Genomic DNA, 18,786 nt, shown 5'->3' on the forward strand with positions numbered 1-18,786 from the left:
CCAGCCCTCTCCCTTTCAAACACTCAGCATGAAAGGGAAAAATGTCATGCTCTAATCCTGTGGAAACATCATAAAATAAGCCTACCTGATTACTTTTTATCCTTTTCGCAAATAGCCTACAGATGTCTGTCCCAAGCTCACTGGTGCCGGAAACTGAGGGCCCAGAATATTTTATACAATGTTGCAAGGAGCTTCAGGCTGGACCCAAGTTAATAGTTGATACAATGTTTAAATTTCATTGCAGACAGGCCATGCGTAGCCAATGTAGCGTAGCCAATGTGATTTATAGGATATTTATTTTTATCAGGATATTTTCTACCTGCAATGTTTTTATTTGTTGGCTTGATAGGCTATTTTTACAATGGCAATATAAGTCACTTTTTAGGTTTGTTTCATTTAGATGACAATGATTGAGATTCGACAATATCATTATGAAATCTCATTTAACTGTTGCACGAAAATGTGCATTTGAAAACCATAACTGGCACGCAGATCAGTAGGAATGGTAAGAAATTCGCATTCCACATGAGAAAGTTTGCCGACTCCTCGTGTAGCCTATTACCGGCAACTTCAGGAGAGTAACAGCAGAATCTGCGAAAGCCAGTAGGAGCGGGAGGAAGATGGTTGGGACAGGTTATGTTTTTAGTTCTGGTTATCTTGATCTCTGGCTCCCTCTTGAGTCATTTGTGTATTGTTTTTATCAGACAAGCTTAATGCATACAGTATATACAGTAGTTGATTTGATTAAAACAGGTTGTCTGTATGGAAAAACACACTTTAAACTGTTTCCCAATCAATTGGTCAAAAGAACTGATTACTTTCAGTCAACCAAGATTTTTTTTTTTGGGGGGGGGGGGGGGGGGGGCAGCTCTAACTATTAGTATCTTCTTTAAAAAGCTACGCACTATGGAATTCATAATTTTGTACTCACAGCCTCTATTTTGTAGGGGAAGTTCAAGTTTGAGAACTCTGCATCCAGTTTCTTGGTATATTGTTCAGATGTTTTCACATAGCTCACACCAAGGTTTTCAACTGTCTTCAATACTGGAATGACAAAACAAGATCAAAACACCATGCAACTTTAGTTATGTATATAAAAGGGGAGTCAGATAAATGTATCCAGTTAGTGGTAACACTACTTGACACCCAGCGTCATAACACGGTCATAACAGCTGACAACCTGTCATAACCCATATTTACACCTGTTGTGACACTGTATATTATTATTGTATGGCTTGTAATGACACCTACATAAGTGTCAAAACCCACATTTATTCAAATGCATTTTTCCCTGCCAAGAAGTTTACTTTCGTTTGAAAGTTTCTTAAGTAATTTGTTGTTGTAATGAATTCTACAGTCATGTTTTTTTCCCGATCATATTTTAAATAACTTGCAGAAAATACACTGACACTCATGAAGCATTATGACAATCCTGTATCACTTTCCTTGGACAAAATTTTTAAAACTTTGACACTGTCAAGCAGCATTATCATAGAAGCAAGATCACATACATGCCCATATGTCAGTCAGTCAAAAAGAGGTTGTCTTATCCTGCTCCTAAAATCTTCTCCTGCTTTCATCCCAGTCATCAGCAACCGAGCATTTGGGTAGGTGCATGTTTGAGATTTTGTGCACAATTGCAATGATAATATGCTCAATTTCAGAAAATGTTAAGTTATATAACATAAACATACTGTTGACAAGTAGACTATGGTGTAATGTAACGTTTTGCCTTGTTTTGGGGTTGACACTTATGTAGGTAACCAGATAAAATAATGCAATGTCACAACAGGTCTAAATATGTGTCATGACAGTGTTATCACCATATTATGGCAGGTTATGATAAGTTATGTCAGCTGTTATGAGATATTATGTTCATGGTCCTGTCATACCGTGTTGTGACGCTGGGTGTCAAGTAAAGTGTTACCAGTTAGTTCATAACAATACACGTGTAAACCAGAAGTAACTTAAGGTAGCTAAACAACTTACGTTTCAGCCTGTCTACAGCGAAGGTCTCAAACTCGGAGAGAGAAATGTTTTCGATGGGAGGCTGACCATAGAACTGAAGACAATGTCCATACAGCTGCTCAGTCTGAGAGTTGCCAATCAACTTCTTTCTTCTGCTGTAGAACTGCATGGTTCTTGAAGATGAAGCAAGGCATCTCAAATATTATTATGAGTTAACAAAATGATCTTCTTGGCTAGTACTGTACTCTCTTTGGTTATACGTATTATCTAGTTAGTCAAAGAGAACATCTCTGACAGTTGTCCAAAAGAAAAACGAACACACACTGCCTTCATAATAACATTATTATGGCAAGCTAACGTTAGCTAACTACCGTGCTACTGGTAACTACGGACAAGTTTGGGGTTTATATTTCATCAGTTACAATAGATAGCTAAAACGTTCTACAATTCTAAGAACTTACCGGTATCTCGCTTCACTTATTTTATCAAGAGAGCTAGCTTTGCTTCTGTCTATTTGTCTTGATTCCCGCCAATTGCCACACAGCGTTCTAATCTCAGCGCGGGGAAATGACGTAAATGCGTGTCTGTCATTTCCGGTTTTCGCCACACTGACAAAGATATTTATAATTAACCCAAGATAGTTCATTTGTCTCGTTTACAGTGGACAGAACAAGCAAGGGCGTGGGGCAAAGACAATCACGAGCTAGCGAGATTCTATTGGCGCGTAGAAGCATACGTTTCCATTTATCCGTTAGGGAACGCCTCCTCTGTGAAGCGCGCGTGTGCACAAACTTAATTTGACCTTGCACTCCTTATAAACAACTGCATTTTTTGTTTTACTTTGGCAAAGCGTCAACTCTATAAAACATAGTGTGTTTGTAACAGATTGTAGTTTTGGGAACAGAAAAATGTATTGAGATATATGTTTCATACTCTCCCACAACCCGCGACTGGACTTTCTCTCACTACCATATTTGGTGGTGAAAAAAACTTTCTAAACCGATGCTTCATCTTACTTTTTTTCTGCTTCAGCTTTACGCCGACTCTGTGTCTCATGACATTCTTCCACCTCTAACCACATATCTAGGATCAGAACACCCTTCCCGGAAACTCGGAGGTGGATAGAAAAATATAACTAGGGAAACTGACCATTGATCAGTGTTTGGGGGGAGTAGTCACACAACCTGTGAAGTAATTTGAGTAATTACGACACAACCTGTCCACAAACAGACTCGAGATCAGCTAGGATGTGTATTTTAATGTATTTTACACGCTTTGCATTTCAGAAACTGACCCAGGGACAGAAGAGAGTTGCAGTTAACTGTGGATCTTCTATTGCTGCCGGAAACCAAAAGCGTTAATAGCAACCGGACTGCAGTTGTGGGTTCTCACTAGTAACCCAGCAACAAAGTAAAAAATGTCTATATCGTAAAAATGAATGGAAACTTAAATTAGCTTTTTGGTCTTAATTTAAGGTTAGGGTTATGTATAAGGTTAGCAGTGTGGTTAGGTTTAACATCTGATTTTATGAAGATCAATTATAGAAATAGGCGGGGTTTATCCATAATAATGACTTTGTGGCTGTGGTAACTTGCAGTTTGGGAGAGCTGAGCAAACAGCTAGCAAGGCAACTAAAATGTCTTGATTACAAATAGTCGCTTTGTGAAATATAATTAGACGACTTGTTACATAGATGAAACGCGTTGATATTTAGCTCCTCTTTTTGTGTCAACATCGTGATAGCTTTCGCTAGTTATTGTTGAATGATTTGTGACATTGTCTAACGTTAAAGAGCTAGCAAGCCCAGCTAGATGCTATAGTACTCTGGGGAGACGTGCTAGCTAATATTAGCTGAACGTGGAGGCCGGACAATCCATCGTTCTTTAGTTTAGATAGCTAGCTAAATGAGCGTTTCAAATTATTTCAACGATTTGCTTGTTACTATGGTACAGTTTTCATTATAACTTATATATATTTTGGGGCAGGGAAAAAACGTTATTTATTATCTTTCATCGCGCAGCAATTCTATTTTGTATTAGTCCTGTTGCAGCCACTGAGGTATAATAAGGACGTTTGTATCTGGAAGACAAGAGTCGCACAGTCATGTAACTGTAATGCAGGTAAGATAAACAATGTTTTGAGTTTTCACTATTGATACAATTGCTGTCTCAGATATTCTTTGTTTCCGTGTTCTTCATAAGGGAGAATGTGTATCAATCTTTGGACAGCCTCCGAACAAATAACATGAATACTAGCTAGCTATTAACGTTAATGTAAAAATATGAGTCTGCATGAATCTGACATCTTAATTTATTTAGTGGATTTAAAAAACACTTTTTCTAACACTGTTCAGCAAGTCCTAAACCTCTGCAATATGCCCCATCCTCTCTCGGCTCAGTGTATGCAGAATTCCCGGGTGATGATGTCTTGCTACAGTTTGTACGCCAGACATGTGATAACTGTTTCCTTTACTGGGCGTTACAGGTACAAACATGTATTTAATATGTTTCAGTTTTTTTTTGTAGAACCACCTGCATCTGGACACGGACATTTATAAGATACATTTTTTCCCCCAGAAATTGAACGAAGACCGTATCGCCAAAAGCAGTTGAAAAATCTATGGCAGCGTTTGGTATAATCTAACCTGTAACGCCCAGTAATGGATACATAGTTATCACATATCTGGCGTACGAACTGTAACTAGATGTTGTCTAGTGGTGTAAATGCGTTAGTAGTGCCATTCTAAAGTGAACCTCTTCAGCAGCTGCTGTTCATGTTCAGCAATTTGTCAATTACCTGTCTTCCAATTTAAAGTAGGCCATTGTGACCTTCTTAATAATGGAGTGTTTACATACACAAGTACTGTGGATGAATGCCTGGTTACCAGTTTGTTCCTTCAAAGTTACTAGCCTGACAATCTAACTATGCAATCTACAGGTAGGCCTAGACATACCAACACGTTCCTCTAAGACCAGTGTTTTATTTTATGCTAAATCTATCCATTCAGAGCATATGTGAAGAGTCAATGTAAGGGAATACGTTTTTGTACAGTGGAACATCCAGTTCTGCCAAGGTTTGCTGCATCTGCTGAATTTGAGCAGAGTTCCTTTAAGTGCATGTCACTGAAACAGAGTTTGCCAAATCTGAGTGAATGGTAAATTAAGCTGACGTGTCTTTGCATGCAGCTAAGTTACAGCCAGCACTGTATTCAGTTACCTTTGATGAGATGTTGCGGGAGAGGCTCTACTTTGTAACTCAATCTGTGGTCATTCCAGTTGCCTAGTAGCCACATCTACCTAGAATATTCCATGTTTGTCTGTATAAGTTTTACTTGTTTTCAGTTTAGGTTACACACGGACGTGGCTTGATTAATAGGTGTCAAGGTAGTGGTTTCATTGTGGTTGAGATGCCAGCCTGTTTACGGTGGGTTTTGGGTTTCGGATCATCCATTTTATGAATAGGACTAGCTGAGGATAACAAACAACCGCTCTGAGCATTTAAACCCAGGAAAAATGCCCACCTTGGCTTTGTGTGCCGTGGAACCATAGACAGATCAGCAACACATTCCTTGCATAGTCTGTTGAGGTTAAGTCAAACCAGAGCTTTTCACATTGTGAACAAAATGTTTTGTTTGGACTTAAGGTCACTGATAGCGATAGGCCCATAGCACTAGCCTCTGGTATTATTTTGCTACAAAGTTGATACTTTGTTTAGGCCAACATGTTGTGATATTGTTGATCACATTACCAGGCAAGGGGTTTGGGCTGCCGTGGGGATGTTTGCCTGCTCATATCCAGGAGATATGGGATTTAGCTAAACTGTCAGTTCCCATAAGACAGCATAGCTTAGTCATCTGGAGCATCGTGACCTCAACACTTGAATCCCAGCCAGGTCCACGCAGCCAGCTACCTAATGGAAAAGTGTGTGGGAGCAGAAAGATCGAGGCAGTGACTGAGGTAAGTGAAGCTGACTGTACCATGTAAGGATGAGGAATTCATCAGCTGATGTTACCTCAGAGGGCTGCAGCCTGGAAATGTATGCACTCATTACTGTAAGTCACTCTGGATAAGAGCGTTTGCTAAAAGACTAAAATATAAAATTGATGCACTGGCTAATATTTACACTCCGCTGTAAAACAGCAGACCGGAGGGCCAGCAAGTGATGGTTTTATGGGAAGACTGAGGAGCAGTGAGGTAGAAAGTGTTCCCCTCATCTAAACAAAGTACATCATATTGCTGAACAAACAGAAGGATGTTTTTATGTGGGCTAGGCTTGTCAGTCAGCGAGAATATAACTTGGACGTTGGAGCTGTAGAACGACGCAGGTTTTGGGCAGAGAAAATAACAATGATAAGACCTTAAGTCAGGTTTATCAAAATGTAAAACATAAGTTTGTGTCATTGTGTCTCTATCAGGAGGTGTCTAACTGATCCAGTGCCAGCCCCCCTGAAGTAACACCAGACTGCCTTGAAGTGTTAAGAAAACCCACCAAGACACAGCCATGTTGGAGGAGGACATGGAAGTGGCCATTAAGGTGGTGGTGGTGGGCAATGGTGCGGTGGGGAAGTCCAGCATGATCCAGCGCTACTGCAAGGGCATCTTCACCAAGGACTACAAGAAGACCATCGGTGTGGACTTCCTGGAGAGGCAGATACTGTAAGGAGATTTTTGGCAGTGTGTCTTACAAATAAACTGAGTATACAAAACATTGAGAACACCTGCTCTTTCCATGACATAGATTAAACAGGTGAATCAAAGTGAAAGCTATGATCCCTTATTGTTGTCACATGTTAAATCCACTTCAATCAGTGTAGATGAAGGGGAGGACAGGTTAAATAAGGATTTTTATTTTATAAGAGATCCCTGGCATCCATGTCTAACGAACTGTTTTAGGTAACTGTGTTTTGGCTCAAGAAAGACCCTTTAAAGTTTTGGCCTAACGCAAAAAAAAGTGCTTCCCAAAACTACTCATTCTCCTTATCATTCCAGTAAGTCTATTTTCCTTATTTTTATGCTTAACAGATGTGAAGCAAACCCATAACTCAAATGTAAAGTGTCAAGCGGTATTTCATTCTGCTGTTTATGAATAAGGCATGATAATGGCTTTGGTCACAGATAATGGACATGCAGTGCCCAGATGTATGAGGAGGCATAGTTATTCTCAGGAAATGCCAGAGAGAACTCTAACTGCATTGAATAATAGAGGCAAAATAGCCAGATGAAGGTGCGCTCACTGAAAGCTTAAAGTATTGTTTTTATACGGCAATAAAGGTGTGGAGGACATTTGACTGTCAGTACACTGTCCCTCCTCTAGCGCAGAACTGTTGTATGAGTAGTATCGGGTATGACAGTCAAGTAGAAATGTATACACACAATACAAAGTATTTTTAAAATCCCTTTTCTGTTCCTTTCCCAGAGTGAATGATGAAGATGTGAGATTGATGTTGTGGGACACAGCAGGGCAGGAAGAGTTTGATGCCATCACCAAGGCCTACTACCGCGGTAAGACTCCTCACTCACAGGGAAGGACATGATACTCCTTCACTGGGTCTGTCAGACAGGTCATTTTTCAGTATGGTGTTAGCTGTTGAACTGCACCATTATGTCCAGATTTTATTTCTGGGGGGGGGGGAGAAAACAACAAATACAAACTGGGGTGTATGGAAATTGAACAATAGAAATAATACATTTTTAATTAAAAAACGTCCCTTTTTCAGGATCCTGTCTTTCAAAAATAATTCGTAAAAATCCAAATTACTTCACAGATCTTCATTGTAAAGGGTTTAAACACTGTTTCCCATGCTTGTTCAATGAACCATAAACAATTAATGAACATACACCTGTGAAACGGTCGTTAAGACACTAACAGCTGTCCAGACGGTAGGCAAAGGTGCCTAGACGGTAGGCAATTAAGGTCACAGTTATGAAAAGTTAGGACACTATAAAGAAGCCTTTCTACTGACACTGAAAAACACCAAAAGAAAGAGGCCCAGGGTCCCTGCTCATCTGCGTGAACGTGCCTTAGGCATGCTGCAAGGAGGCATGAGGGCTGCAGATGTGGCCATGGCAATAAATTGCAATGTCCGTACTGTGAGACGCCTAAGACAGCGCTACAGGGAGACAGGACGGACAGCTGATCGTCCTCGCAGTGGCAGACCACGTGTAACAACACCTGCACAGGATCGGTACATCCGAACATCACACCTGTGGGACAGGTTCAAGATGGCAACAACAGCTGCCGAGTTACATCAGGAACGCACAATCCCTCCATCAGTGCTCAGACTGTCCGCAATAGGCTGAGAGAGGCTGGACTGAGGGCTTGTAGGTTCTCACCAGACATCACTGGCAACAACGTCGCCTATGGGAACAAACTCACTGTCGCTGGACCAGACAGGACTGGTAAAAAGTGCTCTTCACCGACAAGCCCTTTGTCTCACCAGGGGTGATGGTCGGATTCGCGTTTGTCGTCGAAGGAATGAGCGTAACACCGAGGCCTGTACTCTGGAGTGGGATTGATTTGGAGGCGGAGGGTCCGTCATGGTCTGGGGCGGTGTGTCACAGCATCATCGGACTGAGCTTGTCATTGCAGGCAATCTCAACGCTGTGCGTTACAGGGAAGACATCCTCCTCCCTCATGTGGTACCCTTCCTGTAGGCTCATCCTGACATGACCCTCCAGCGTGACAATGCTACCAGCCATACTGCTCGTTCTGTGCGTGATTTCCTGCAAGACAGGAATGTCAGTGTTCTGCCATGGTCAGCGAAGAGCCCGGATCTCAATCCCATTGAGCACGTCTGGGACCTGTTGGATTGGAGGGTGCGGGCTAGGGCCATTCCCCCAGAAATGTCTGCGAACTTGCAGGTGCTTTGGTGAAAGAGTGGGGTAACATCTCACAGCAAGAACTGGCAAATCTTGTACATAATGCAGCTGGTGGCAACACCAGATACTGACTGTTGCTTTTGATTTTGACCCCCTCTTTGTTCAGGGACACATTATTCAATTTCTGTTAGTCACATGTCTGTGGAACTTGTTCAGTTTGTCTCAGTTGGTGAATCTTGTTATGTTCATACAAAAATGTACACTTAAGTTTGCTGAAAATAAACACAGTTGACAGTGGGAGGACGTTTCTTTTTTGCTGAGTTTATATATACAAATCAGTTATTTGATTTGAAAGCATGTGTGCGTGCTGTGAAGATCCATCATTGTGGTGACAGCTGGTCTTTGTATGTGTTCCAGGTGCCCAGGCGTGTGTTCTGGTCTTCTCCACTACCGACAGGGAGTCGTTCGAGGCGGTCGGCAGCTGGTGGGAGAAGGTGGAGCTAGAGGTGGGAGACATCCCCACTGTCCTAGTGCAGAACAAGATTGACCTTCTGGATGACACGATGATCAAAAAGTAAGACTTCCTGTGACCAATTTCCCTTTTTGGACTTGGCTTGTAGTATAAGATGCATGGCTTGTAGAACATAAATCTTAATTAGATATTCTGATATTTCAAGCATGGCAGAATTGATCAGTAATCCTTGATCTTTTTCTCCTGGTACTGTAGTGAGGAGGCAGAAGGTCTGGCCAAGAAGCTCAAGTTGAGGTTTTACAGAACCTCTGTAAAGGAGGACCTCAATGTCAATGAAGGTGAGATACAGAAATTGTGTACAACTAACCAGTTAAAATAACTGTTAGGAAGGATGCAATGGGAATCACCAATTCAATTTTTTTTTTTTTTTTTTTTAATCTACCATTTCTTCTTTTCAGTTTTCAAATACCTAGCAGATAAGTATCTGCAGCGACTCAAGCGGCAAACAGCAGAGGAGCCCGAGGCAGTGCATACAGCAGGCAATAAAATTGGTAAGCATCCTGATAACCATGCCAGTTAGTCCAGACCTCTGGGATTGATTTGTTGAAGGCCACAGAGGGATTTTGTGTCGTACTGCTAGTTCTGCAATGATAGTTAGTGTTTTGGATCAGTTTTTTTCCCACCAACAACATTAAACCCTTACACTCGTGGAAATTGTACATGGACATGCCCACATTGAAATGGTTCTTACCAAGAAAATAATAAAATGAGACACATTATGCATAACCTTTGCATTTTATATTTACTGTACATTTGTCCATGATATTCAGTAACATGACAACAACTTTCATGTAAAATGTAGGGTTCATACAACATAGGATGAAAAAAGGGTCTTGAGTAAGATGTCTGTCTCCGGGCTCTATTTTAATCAAATGTACCTAATGGTAAATTTTAGCACAGCCACATGGTGCTTTTGAGTTGTGGGTATTTTCACAGCGGGAATCATTGGTGCAATAGCTGTCGGTGGCACAAAGGTCTGGGTTTTGATGAATAAATAAGTTGTAGGTGTTGCGAGGGCTTGACCACTCACTTGGCCAATCAACTTTCTCCATGGCTTAATACTGCATGCAGTTGTCTCAAGTTGTGTAGGCTATTGACGGTATTTGCGTAATCAACTCTATTTGTGTAATCAACTCTAATTTGTTTGCCGTTTTTGGAGTCCACATTGTTCTAGTTGGCTTTAACATATAGACCTAAAGGTCTTTACGCATCACATTCACACTTGTCCAGAAAAAATTATATTAGGCTCCTATAAATTGTACAGTATGTGCAAGACACATTCTCAATAAGCAAGATAAATTCACAATTGATATGGCATTATAGGACTGAATAATTTAAATAAGTTTGGAAGAGCTTTTGAAGAAACTAACGCTAGCCCATTTCAAGTTTTTGTTTCAAACGCATACCTGCGTTCTCAACATCGGTCCAATTACAAATCTGGATTGTGGTGCATTATTTGAAAGCTTATTCTATTGCCAGCATGACTAGCTAAATTATAAAATACGGTCTTGCAGTATTGGCCTTTCACAAGGTACTTTATTTTTGGGGTTTTAGGCTGGGTTTCTGTATAGCACTGACATCGGCTGATGTAAAAAGAGCTTTATAAATACATTTGATTGATTGATATTCACCGAATGGAGTAAAAAGTGCTTTCAGGTGAGCTTACCGTGGCAAATTTTAGTCACAATATGGTGAACATGGGCTTATAGTGTTCAGAACAACTCAAAGTAAACTTTGATACTGTAAATTGCAAGTTTTGTTGTAACTTTTGTGTGTCAAAAATTAATCTTTAAAGTTGTATCACGTCATTTACAAATCTCTACCCTAACAGGCGTTTTCAACACCACAAGTAGTAACCTATCTAGTCAGAACTCCAGCAATGGCCGAGAAATCATCAGCTTGCGGCCCAACAAACAGAGGACCAAGAAGAGCAAAAACCTCTTCAGTAGCTGCAGCCTTCTTTAGAATCAATCCATTCCCTTCAATACTGTACGTTTTGACTGCCATATGTGAGGGAAAGAGTCTTGATTGATGAATGATTGTGTATTATAGGGGTAGATTCTTTCACAGACCAAAGTCTGCATAGGATACGGTATGTTATATCAATTTGAGCTCAACCTAGATCTAATCTGCACCTGCGCATTGTGCCTATCATGACGTTGAGCATCTTTCCAGATCCAGTCCAGCCTTTGATTCGCATGGATAGATGTGAGATCTAAAGCACCAGTATGGTGAAAGTAACAATAGTCCTCCTGGTGGCTGCAATGGATACCAAAACCTATGTTGTAGCATGAATGGAATTCTTGAAGCTTATCTTTTGGGAAATTGGGGTTGGGCGTTGCAGGGTTTTCCCCATTTACACCCTTCAACATGTTGTAGGGAAGGGTTACATTCTAGTTCACTAACAAGACATCTTTGTATGTTCATATGTGATTTTTACAGATTACCATTTGTGCATTTGACTGTTCATCTGTGCAATATGTTTATTGTAAGAGATATACTGATTATTTTGTACCATATTTTGTTTAAAATATTAATGGAATATGGTTCAATCTATGCTGTATATTGTGGATAAAGACTTGGACATAATTGTTCATTGTTTTCTGAAAGGTATTTTTATATGAATTTTAAGTGTTTAACATGTTGGCAGAAAATGAGTTGCCTAAAACTTAACATAGTGCCAAATAGTTTCTTAACTTCCTTTTATTGTTGTAAGAAATGTACATATTTTAAAGTGAGGTAGGAGTGATTGGTAGTTGTATGAGAATACTGAATTACAACAAAGACCAATAGAATGTGCTCTTATATTACCAAATACAATTTGAGATTCGCACAATAAGCTCTCTACTTGAGTCACAAAATTATAAAATGTACTGATCTTATAGAATGGATGAGCCAGTGAGGAGTGTTTTGTTACACAGACAATACCAATCAATATATCTCTCTTTATCTGGTTAGCACACACAGGTGTTTCATAGGATACTAGAAATCACAATTGTTTACATGTTACATATTGCAGCATTTAAATCATATGCAGTTGAAGTTGGACGTTTACATATGAAGTTGGAGTCATTAAAACTCGTTTTTCAACCACTCCACAAATTTCTTGTTAACAAACTATAGTTTTGGCAAGTGGGTTAGGACATCTACTTTGTGCATGACACAAGTAATTTTTCCAACAATTGTTTACAGACAGATTATTTCACTTATAATTCACTGTATCACAATTCCAGTGGGTCAGAAGTTTACATACACTAAGTTGACTGTGCCTTTAAACAGCTTGGAAAATTCCAGAAAATATCATGGCTTTAGAAGCTTCTGATAGGCTAATTGACATCATTTGAGTCAATTGGAGATGTACCTGTGGATGTATTTCATGGCCTACCTTCAAACTCGGTGCCTCTTTGCTTGACATCATGGGAAAATCAAAAGAAAATCAAAAGAATTCAGCCAAGACCTCAAAATAAATTGTAGACCTCCACAAGTCTGGTTCATCCTTGGGGGCAATTTACAAATGCCTGAAGGTACCACGTTCATCTGTACAAACAATAGTAAGCAGGTATAAACACCAAGAGACCACGCAGCCGTCATACCACTGAGGAAGGAGATGCGTTCTGTCTCCTAGAGATGAACGTACTTTGGTGCGAAAAGTTCAAATCAATCCCAGAACAACAGCAAAGGACCTTGTGAAGATGCTGGAGGAAACGGGTACAAAAATATCTATATCCACAGTAAAACGAGTCCTATATCGACATAACCTGAAAGGCTGCTCAGCAAGGAAGAAGCCACTGCTCCAAAGCCGCCATAAAAAAGCCAGACTACGGTTTGCAACTGCACATGGGGACAAATATTGTACTTTCAGAGAAATGTCCTCTGGTCTGGTGAAACAAAAATAGAACTGTTTGGCCATAATGACCATTGTTATGTTTGGAGGAAAAAGGGGGGTGCTTGCAAGCTGAAGAACCATCCCAACAGTGAAGCACGGGGGTGGCAGCATCATGTTGTGGGGGTGCTTTGCTGCAGGAGGGACTGGTGCACTTCACAAAATAGATGACATCATGAGGATGGAAAATTATGTGGATATATTGAAGCAACATCTCAAGACATCAGTCGGGAAGTTAAAGCTTGGTCGCAAATGGGTCTTCCAAATGGACAATGACCCCAGGCCATTTTGCCACAACTTTGGAAGTATGCTAAAGGACAACAAAGTCAAGCTATTGTAGTGGCCATCACAAAGCCCTGACCTCAATCCTATAGAAAAGTTGTGGGCAGAACTGAAAAGGCGTGTTTGAGCAAGGAGGCCTACAAACCTGACTCCGTTACACCAGCTCTGTCAGGAGGAATGGGCCAAAATTCGCCCAACTTCTTGTGGGAAGCTTGTGCAAGGCTAGGCTACCCAAAACGTTTGACCGAAGTTAAACAATTTTAAAGGCATTGCTACCAAATACTAATTGAGTGTATGTAAAATTCTGACCCACTGGGAATGTGATGAAAGAAATAAAAGCTGAAATAAATCATTCTCTCTAGTATTATTCTGACATTTCACATTCTTAAAATAAAGTGGTGATCCTAACTGACCTAAGACAGGGAATTTTTACTATGACTAAATGTCAGGAATTGTGAAAAACTGAGTTTAAATGTATTTTTAAGGTGTATGTAAACTTCCTACTTCAACTATGTGCTTTATTTGTTTCTACTGTGCTTCAATTGTAACATATTTAATGTGCTCATATTTGTGAGTCTAATATGTATATTTGTTACATTTATACTGAACAAAAATATAAACGCAACATGCAATAATTTCAATGATTCTACTGAGTTACAGTTCGTATAAGGAAATCATTAAATTGAAATAGTCATTAGTCCCTAGTCTATGGATTTCACATGCAGGGGTGTGGGCCTGGGAGGGCAGGCCCAGCCAATCAGAATTTGTTTTTCCCCTCAAAAGGGATTTATTACAGACAGAAATACTCCTCAGTTTTAGCAGCTGTCCGTGTGGCTGGTCTCAGACGATCCCGCAGGTGAAGAAGCCGGATGTGGAGTTCCTGGGCTTGCGTGGTTACACATGGTCTGCTGTTGTGAGGCCGGTTGGACGTACTGCTAAATTATCTAAAATGATGTTGGAGGTGGCTTATGGTAGAGAAATTAACATTAAATTCTCTGGCAACAGGTCTGGTGGACATTCCTGCAGTCAGCATGTCAATTGCACGCACCCTCAACACTTAAGACCTTTGTGGCGTTGTTTAACAACTGCACATTTTAGTGGCCTTTTATTGTACCCGGCGCAAGATGCACCTGTGTAATGATCATGCTGTTTAATGAGCTTCTTGATGTACCACACCAGTCAGGTGGATGGATTGTCTTGGCAAAGGAGAAATGTTCACTAACAGTGATGTAAAGAAATTTGAAAGAAGTAAGCTTTTTGTGCACATTAACAATTTCTGGGATGTTTTATTTCAGCTTATGAAACATGGGACCAACAGTTTTGACATGTTGCATTTTATATTTTGTTCAGTATATATTTGTTAGTTTCGGGAGAAATGAACACTACATATTGTTTTAAAGAAATATCAAATTTCATGTGTGATTGAAAAGAGATCTCCTCATAATGAATGGTCTCTTGATAGAATGTTCTTAACATTATGAACAGAACTACAGGACTATAACTATAGCTTTGTAATGGCTTCATTTTCTCACCTAGTCATCATGCTTGGATATTCTGTACTGTTTCCACTGACCGCTATGTTGGCTTTTCTGAGGCAAGACTAGTAATTTCTGCTCTAATTTCATTGTAGGACAGAAATGAAAGTCTCATTCTTTATACTGTGCTCGTCATTATAACTTCTAGTTACCCATTTAATACTATTCACAAATCAAAATGGCACCATGGTTATAAGTACATTCTACTGTATATAGAAAAGATACCCTAATATTTAGTCTGTGTTTTGGTATCAGTAAATGTGGTATGAAAATTTGCATGCTTGCCTTGTTTTTTTTTCTTCAAGTGAATGAATATGGAACCACAGTTTAATGCCACAAAGCCTTGTCCATGTATGTTTACATTCTCATTCATTGTGTATCTGTAAACATATTTTTGTTTGATTTAAAGACTCCTGCTTCGTAAATATTGTAAATCACACACCATCCTTAACAGTTGCTGTTTGTAAAAATATTCCATTTTGTTCAAATGGACTAAAGGCACTTTAACAATGAGATGTTTTAATGATGTTTGTCTCCTGAAAATACACAATGTTTATATTGACCATTTAATGAATTAATAATTAAATCAGTTACCATTCTTATAATATATGGTCAAGTGCTCTTTCACTCAGGTGTTGTGAGAATCACTGTAATCCATTCTGATGTTATTCAATTTTGCAGATGGCTTACTGATTTATTACATACTGCTTCCATGAACTTTGTTTCTAGATAACCTAGCCTGAGTGCCAGACTGTTTCTGCTCTCTTTCCAACTCCTTATGGAATTGCCATGCCAAACATTGTTTGTCAGCTTGAAGTAGGCAAGAGCACAATATACCTGGGACTAGGCTAAAGACTTAACTAAATGTTACATTTTGTCAGAATTGTGTGACACCAAGTTGTAGTTACAGAGTTTATCTCACCTAGTTTGTTCATTTATATTACTTTGATTTAACAGTGTCTCAAGGTGTGCCACACATGCAGTACTTGCACCTGCAGCTTTGTTGAAAATCTGTTCGATGGTGATCTAGCATAAATAAAATCTGTTCGATGGTGATCTAGCATAAATAAAATCTGTTTGATGGTGGTCTAGCATAAATAAAATCTCTATTTTGATTGTTTTCAACATTTTCTGTAATTTCCACTTTACACACAGCTGATAGTAAATCTTAATGTACAGTTTTATTGTAAAATGTTAAATGAAGCATTAAAAAAAGGAACGTATTAGCTACACTTAGAATATTTGTTTATTTTACCCACCTTTTCAATTGTGTGTAGTTTGTTAGAATTACAGGTAGAAACATTGCAATCCCCCAAAGATTGTAGAATAACAATGTCTTTCAGCAAGTGGAATACATAAATCATATTTATTCAAAACATCAGTGACTTGCTTTGGAAAAACCTAAATGTGTGTGTTAATGGACATCTAAAATGACTGCCTAGTATTACATACATGCATGTACTGCATGTACTTTGCACCTGCATGTGAAATGCCTATTCATGATGTATTGACATAGTACATTGTCTCTAATGATGTCTGTGACCACAGCAAAGAGCTCTCACAGATACCGTTACTTTGGCTATTTCTGGAGGGGTTGTTCACAATTCCATACGTACCTAACACATCCCTACATAAAGATATGAACCTTCTGTTTTGAGTTAGGTTGTGACCTATAATCCAGGTTTACTGTAATGATCTGAGAGTAGCAAAACATTTGTCAATAGATACCATGTCAAGGATTAACACTTAAGATGTAAGTGATCATACTAAGATAATTAAACAACTATTTAGATGCATTTTGAAATTCTTAAATGAGTGACAGCCTGTGTGCTTATTGCAACTAGATAAGGCAGTGTGCAGGTAACTTCACATTCAGGAAGAAAAAAAAAAAATGTGACTGCAATAACTTTATATGCAATTTGTGGTGACGGTTTGAATGTGACATTAGTGTTAGTAGTGTCATGGTTGGCACGTTTCGTCTCAATATTGTTTTAAGCGTTCGTTTTAGGACTGATGCCCAACAGCATTCTACTCAATGTCTTCTGATTGGTCGTCGATTAAGATTTAGTCAAAAGTGCATTACTGTGGCTTGGAAATACAATTAGTAGGAAAACCTTTCATTTTGATGTTACCAGATTGACTTTAGATGCAGTATAACATTAGCTAGCTAAGATTAAGGGGAGACCACTGGATTTTAGCTAGCTAATGTTAGCATTGCTAGCTATTTTTATTAGGGGGGGTTAATCAGTATGAGTGCCATCATTTGCCATTGGCACTGTTTAAGTCATCCATTTTCCGATGATCCATTATCTTTATATTCTTCTCAGCATTATCCACATTTCTTATCAGAGTTTCAAGCCGCCTCTTGATTTTCTTCTGATCTTCCAAGGCGCAGGTGATGACGATCGTCTGGAATTTTGTATCGATAGGAACAGGTGGTGCTTCGGTCACACAGGCAGCGTGCAGTGCCATCAGGCGCTTTCTGGCACCATCCATGTCGTCAAGCAACTTTGCTGCAATCTCATCAATCAAAGAGGTAGCTTTGTGTAACGCATCCTCCTGTGTGGAGTTCCTTATGGTTTCCACTGAGATTTCAACTGTTAGCGTCCTACCCAGAAGACGATTAGCAGTTAAAGATAGTTCCTCTCGCTCTCCTGAAAAAGAGATATATAGGACAGTGCTATCAGAGGTAGGTGTTAACAGGACAGTTCACTCTAAAGTAAAAGTTTGTCAGACGTACAAAAACCTAACAGAAGTTCTAATGTCAAGAATTCCTGTCTATGCCAAAAATGTAGATCAGCTATAGGCCTATGTCTCCCGACACCCCAAATGAAAGGAAAAGATGAACAGCAAATGGGATTGCATGGTATCTACCTTTACCATTCATTTTGGATTGAGGTAGGCTATATAGCTGGATTTGCACAAGATATGACAGGACTTGGACTCAACACAAGACCCATTTTTAGATCTAAAAACATCTGACAAACTTTGATTGGCGTGAACTATCCCTTCAAATAAGAATTTCAACCAGTTAAGTGTCCCTTTTAATTCAACCAAATGTAGGCCTATGAAGTAGTCAGCAGGCAGAAGTTATCTGATGGCTGTCAAACAACACAAAGCCTACCGTCACAAATGCTGCGCATTTCTTCACTATTCTTTATGGATTGTATCAAATCCAGTAAGCACTCTCTCTCCTGTTCCATCGAAGTTGCGGCTTCACGTAAAGCCTCCACCCTAAAACAGATGTCATTGTCATGAGATATTTCGATAGAATATAGTGAGTGTAGGCCTACGTGACTCAGAGACTGTTGTGAACATATTCATCCCATTGCCTATGCTACAACTTTAACAGTGTTTAGAATCAGTTTAAAACAGCTGTCACATGGCACCGTAGTAGCACATGGAGAGATTGTGTAGCCTAATAGGCTACTGTGTGTATTCTTTAAAGCTACTAGACAAAAATATTTTTGATACCGTTACATACAGTATTCATGCCGTTAGACTAGCCTTCTGTAAAATACCTTATTTCCAGCTGGTCCAAACTTTGAAGTAGTTGTCCAGAGCGATCTGCCATAGACATTGATCTGCTGAATTTGCCTTGAGCGGCTTCAGTCATTTTAGCGTGGTGGATTTTCGCTTGAGCCATGGTTAGTTAGTATAATGATCTCCCTCGAGATTCAATTCCAATGGACACCTAACGGTAGGTACACTACTAGATGGTCTCTAGCGTGCAGTGTAGAGGCTTCTGTCTGATAGATAGCGCCCCAG

General features: G+C 39.6%; 3 protein-coding genes across 5 annotated transcripts in view; 1 reads left to right on the forward strand and 2 right to left on the reverse strand.

Moving 5' to 3' along the window:
- The window catches only part of LOC120045661 (DNA primase large subunit-like), a 114,570-nt gene extending 112,026 nt beyond the window's left edge, over window positions 1-2,544 (reverse strand). Inside the window, exons 1-3 of the mRNA XM_038990591.1 lie at window positions 2,430-2,544; window positions 1,990-2,141; window positions 932-1,044 (exon numbers count right to left, since the gene is read on the reverse strand). Coding sequence (XP_038846519.1) covers window positions 932-1,044; window positions 1,990-2,137 — 261 coding nt within the window. The 5' untranslated portion in view covers window positions 2,138-2,141; window positions 2,430-2,544. The remainder of the gene's footprint in view (window positions 1-931; window positions 1,045-1,989; window positions 2,142-2,429) is intronic.
- Window positions 2,545-3,574: 1,030 nt separating this feature from the next.
- LOC120046633 (ras-related protein Rab-23-like) lies at window positions 3,575-12,475 on the forward strand. 3 transcript variants are annotated; one of them, XM_038992020.1, is made up of 7 exons: window positions 3,575-4,088; window positions 5,719-6,623; window positions 7,384-7,469; window positions 9,204-9,360; window positions 9,514-9,596; window positions 9,717-9,809; window positions 11,150-12,475. In XM_038992020.1, the coding sequence occupies exons 2-7, from the start codon at window positions 6,469-6,471 to the stop codon at window positions 11,281-11,283; spliced, it is 708 nt and encodes a 235-aa protein (XP_038847948.1). In that variant the 5' UTR covers window positions 3,575-4,088; window positions 5,719-6,468; the 3' UTR covers window positions 11,284-12,475. The 3 variants fall into 3 exon arrangements, with proteins under 3 accessions (XP_038847948.1, XP_038847949.1, XP_038847950.1); XM_038992021.1 differs by having other exon boundaries at window positions 6,383-6,623; XM_038992022.1 differs by lacking the exon at window positions 3,575-4,088 and having other exon boundaries at window positions 4,099-5,924; window positions 6,383-6,623.
- A 3,702-nt stretch (window positions 12,476-16,177) lies between these two features.
- On the reverse strand, window positions 16,178-18,786 carry LOC120046634 (BAG family molecular chaperone regulator 2-like). Its single transcript, XM_038992023.1, has 3 exons — window positions 18,540-18,786; window positions 18,143-18,252; window positions 16,178-17,672 (listed from the first exon to the last, which is right to left on the reverse strand). Exons 1-3 carry the CDS (start codon window positions 18,662-18,664, stop codon window positions 17,278-17,280), a joined length of 630 nt encoding a protein of 209 aa, XP_038847951.1. The 5' UTR covers window positions 18,665-18,786; the 3' UTR covers window positions 16,178-17,277.

The sequence above is a fragment of the Salvelinus namaycush genome, chromosome 4 (genome assembly GCF_016432855.1).
Source record: "Salvelinus namaycush isolate Seneca chromosome 4, SaNama_1.0, whole genome shotgun sequence".
NCBI lineage: Eukaryota > Metazoa > Chordata > Actinopteri > Salmoniformes > Salmonidae > Salvelinus > Salvelinus namaycush.

What these genes read in the sequence shown, in the direction of transcription:
- LOC120046633 (XM_038992020.1), top strand. Translation starts at nt 6,469, where the DNA reads ATGTTGGAGGAGGACATGGAAGTGGCCATTAAGGTGGTGGTGGTGGGC. An exon ending in TTCCTGGAGAGGCAGATACT is followed by an intron (nt 6,624 to 7,383) that starts GTAAGGAGATTT and finishes TTCCTTTCCCAG; the next exon opens with AGTGAATGATGAAGATGTGA. An exon ending in GGACCTCAATGTCAATGAAG is followed by an intron (nt 9,597 to 9,716) that starts GTGAGATACAGA and finishes TCTTCTTTTCAG; the next exon opens with TTTTCAAATACCTAGCAGAT.
- LOC120046634 (XM_038992023.1), bottom strand. Translation starts at nt 18,664, where the DNA reads ATGGCTCAAGCGAAAATCCACCACGCTAAAATGACTGAAGCCGCTCAA. An exon ending in TTGGACCAGCTGGAAATAAG is followed by an intron (nt 18,253 to 18,539) that starts GTATTTTACAGA and finishes CATCTGTTTTAG; the next exon opens with GGTGGAGGCTTTACGTGAAG. An exon ending in AATGCGCAGCATTTGTGACG is followed by an intron (nt 17,673 to 18,142) that starts GTAGGCTTTGTG and finishes TCTCTTTTTCAG; the next exon opens with GAGAGCGAGAGGAACTATCT.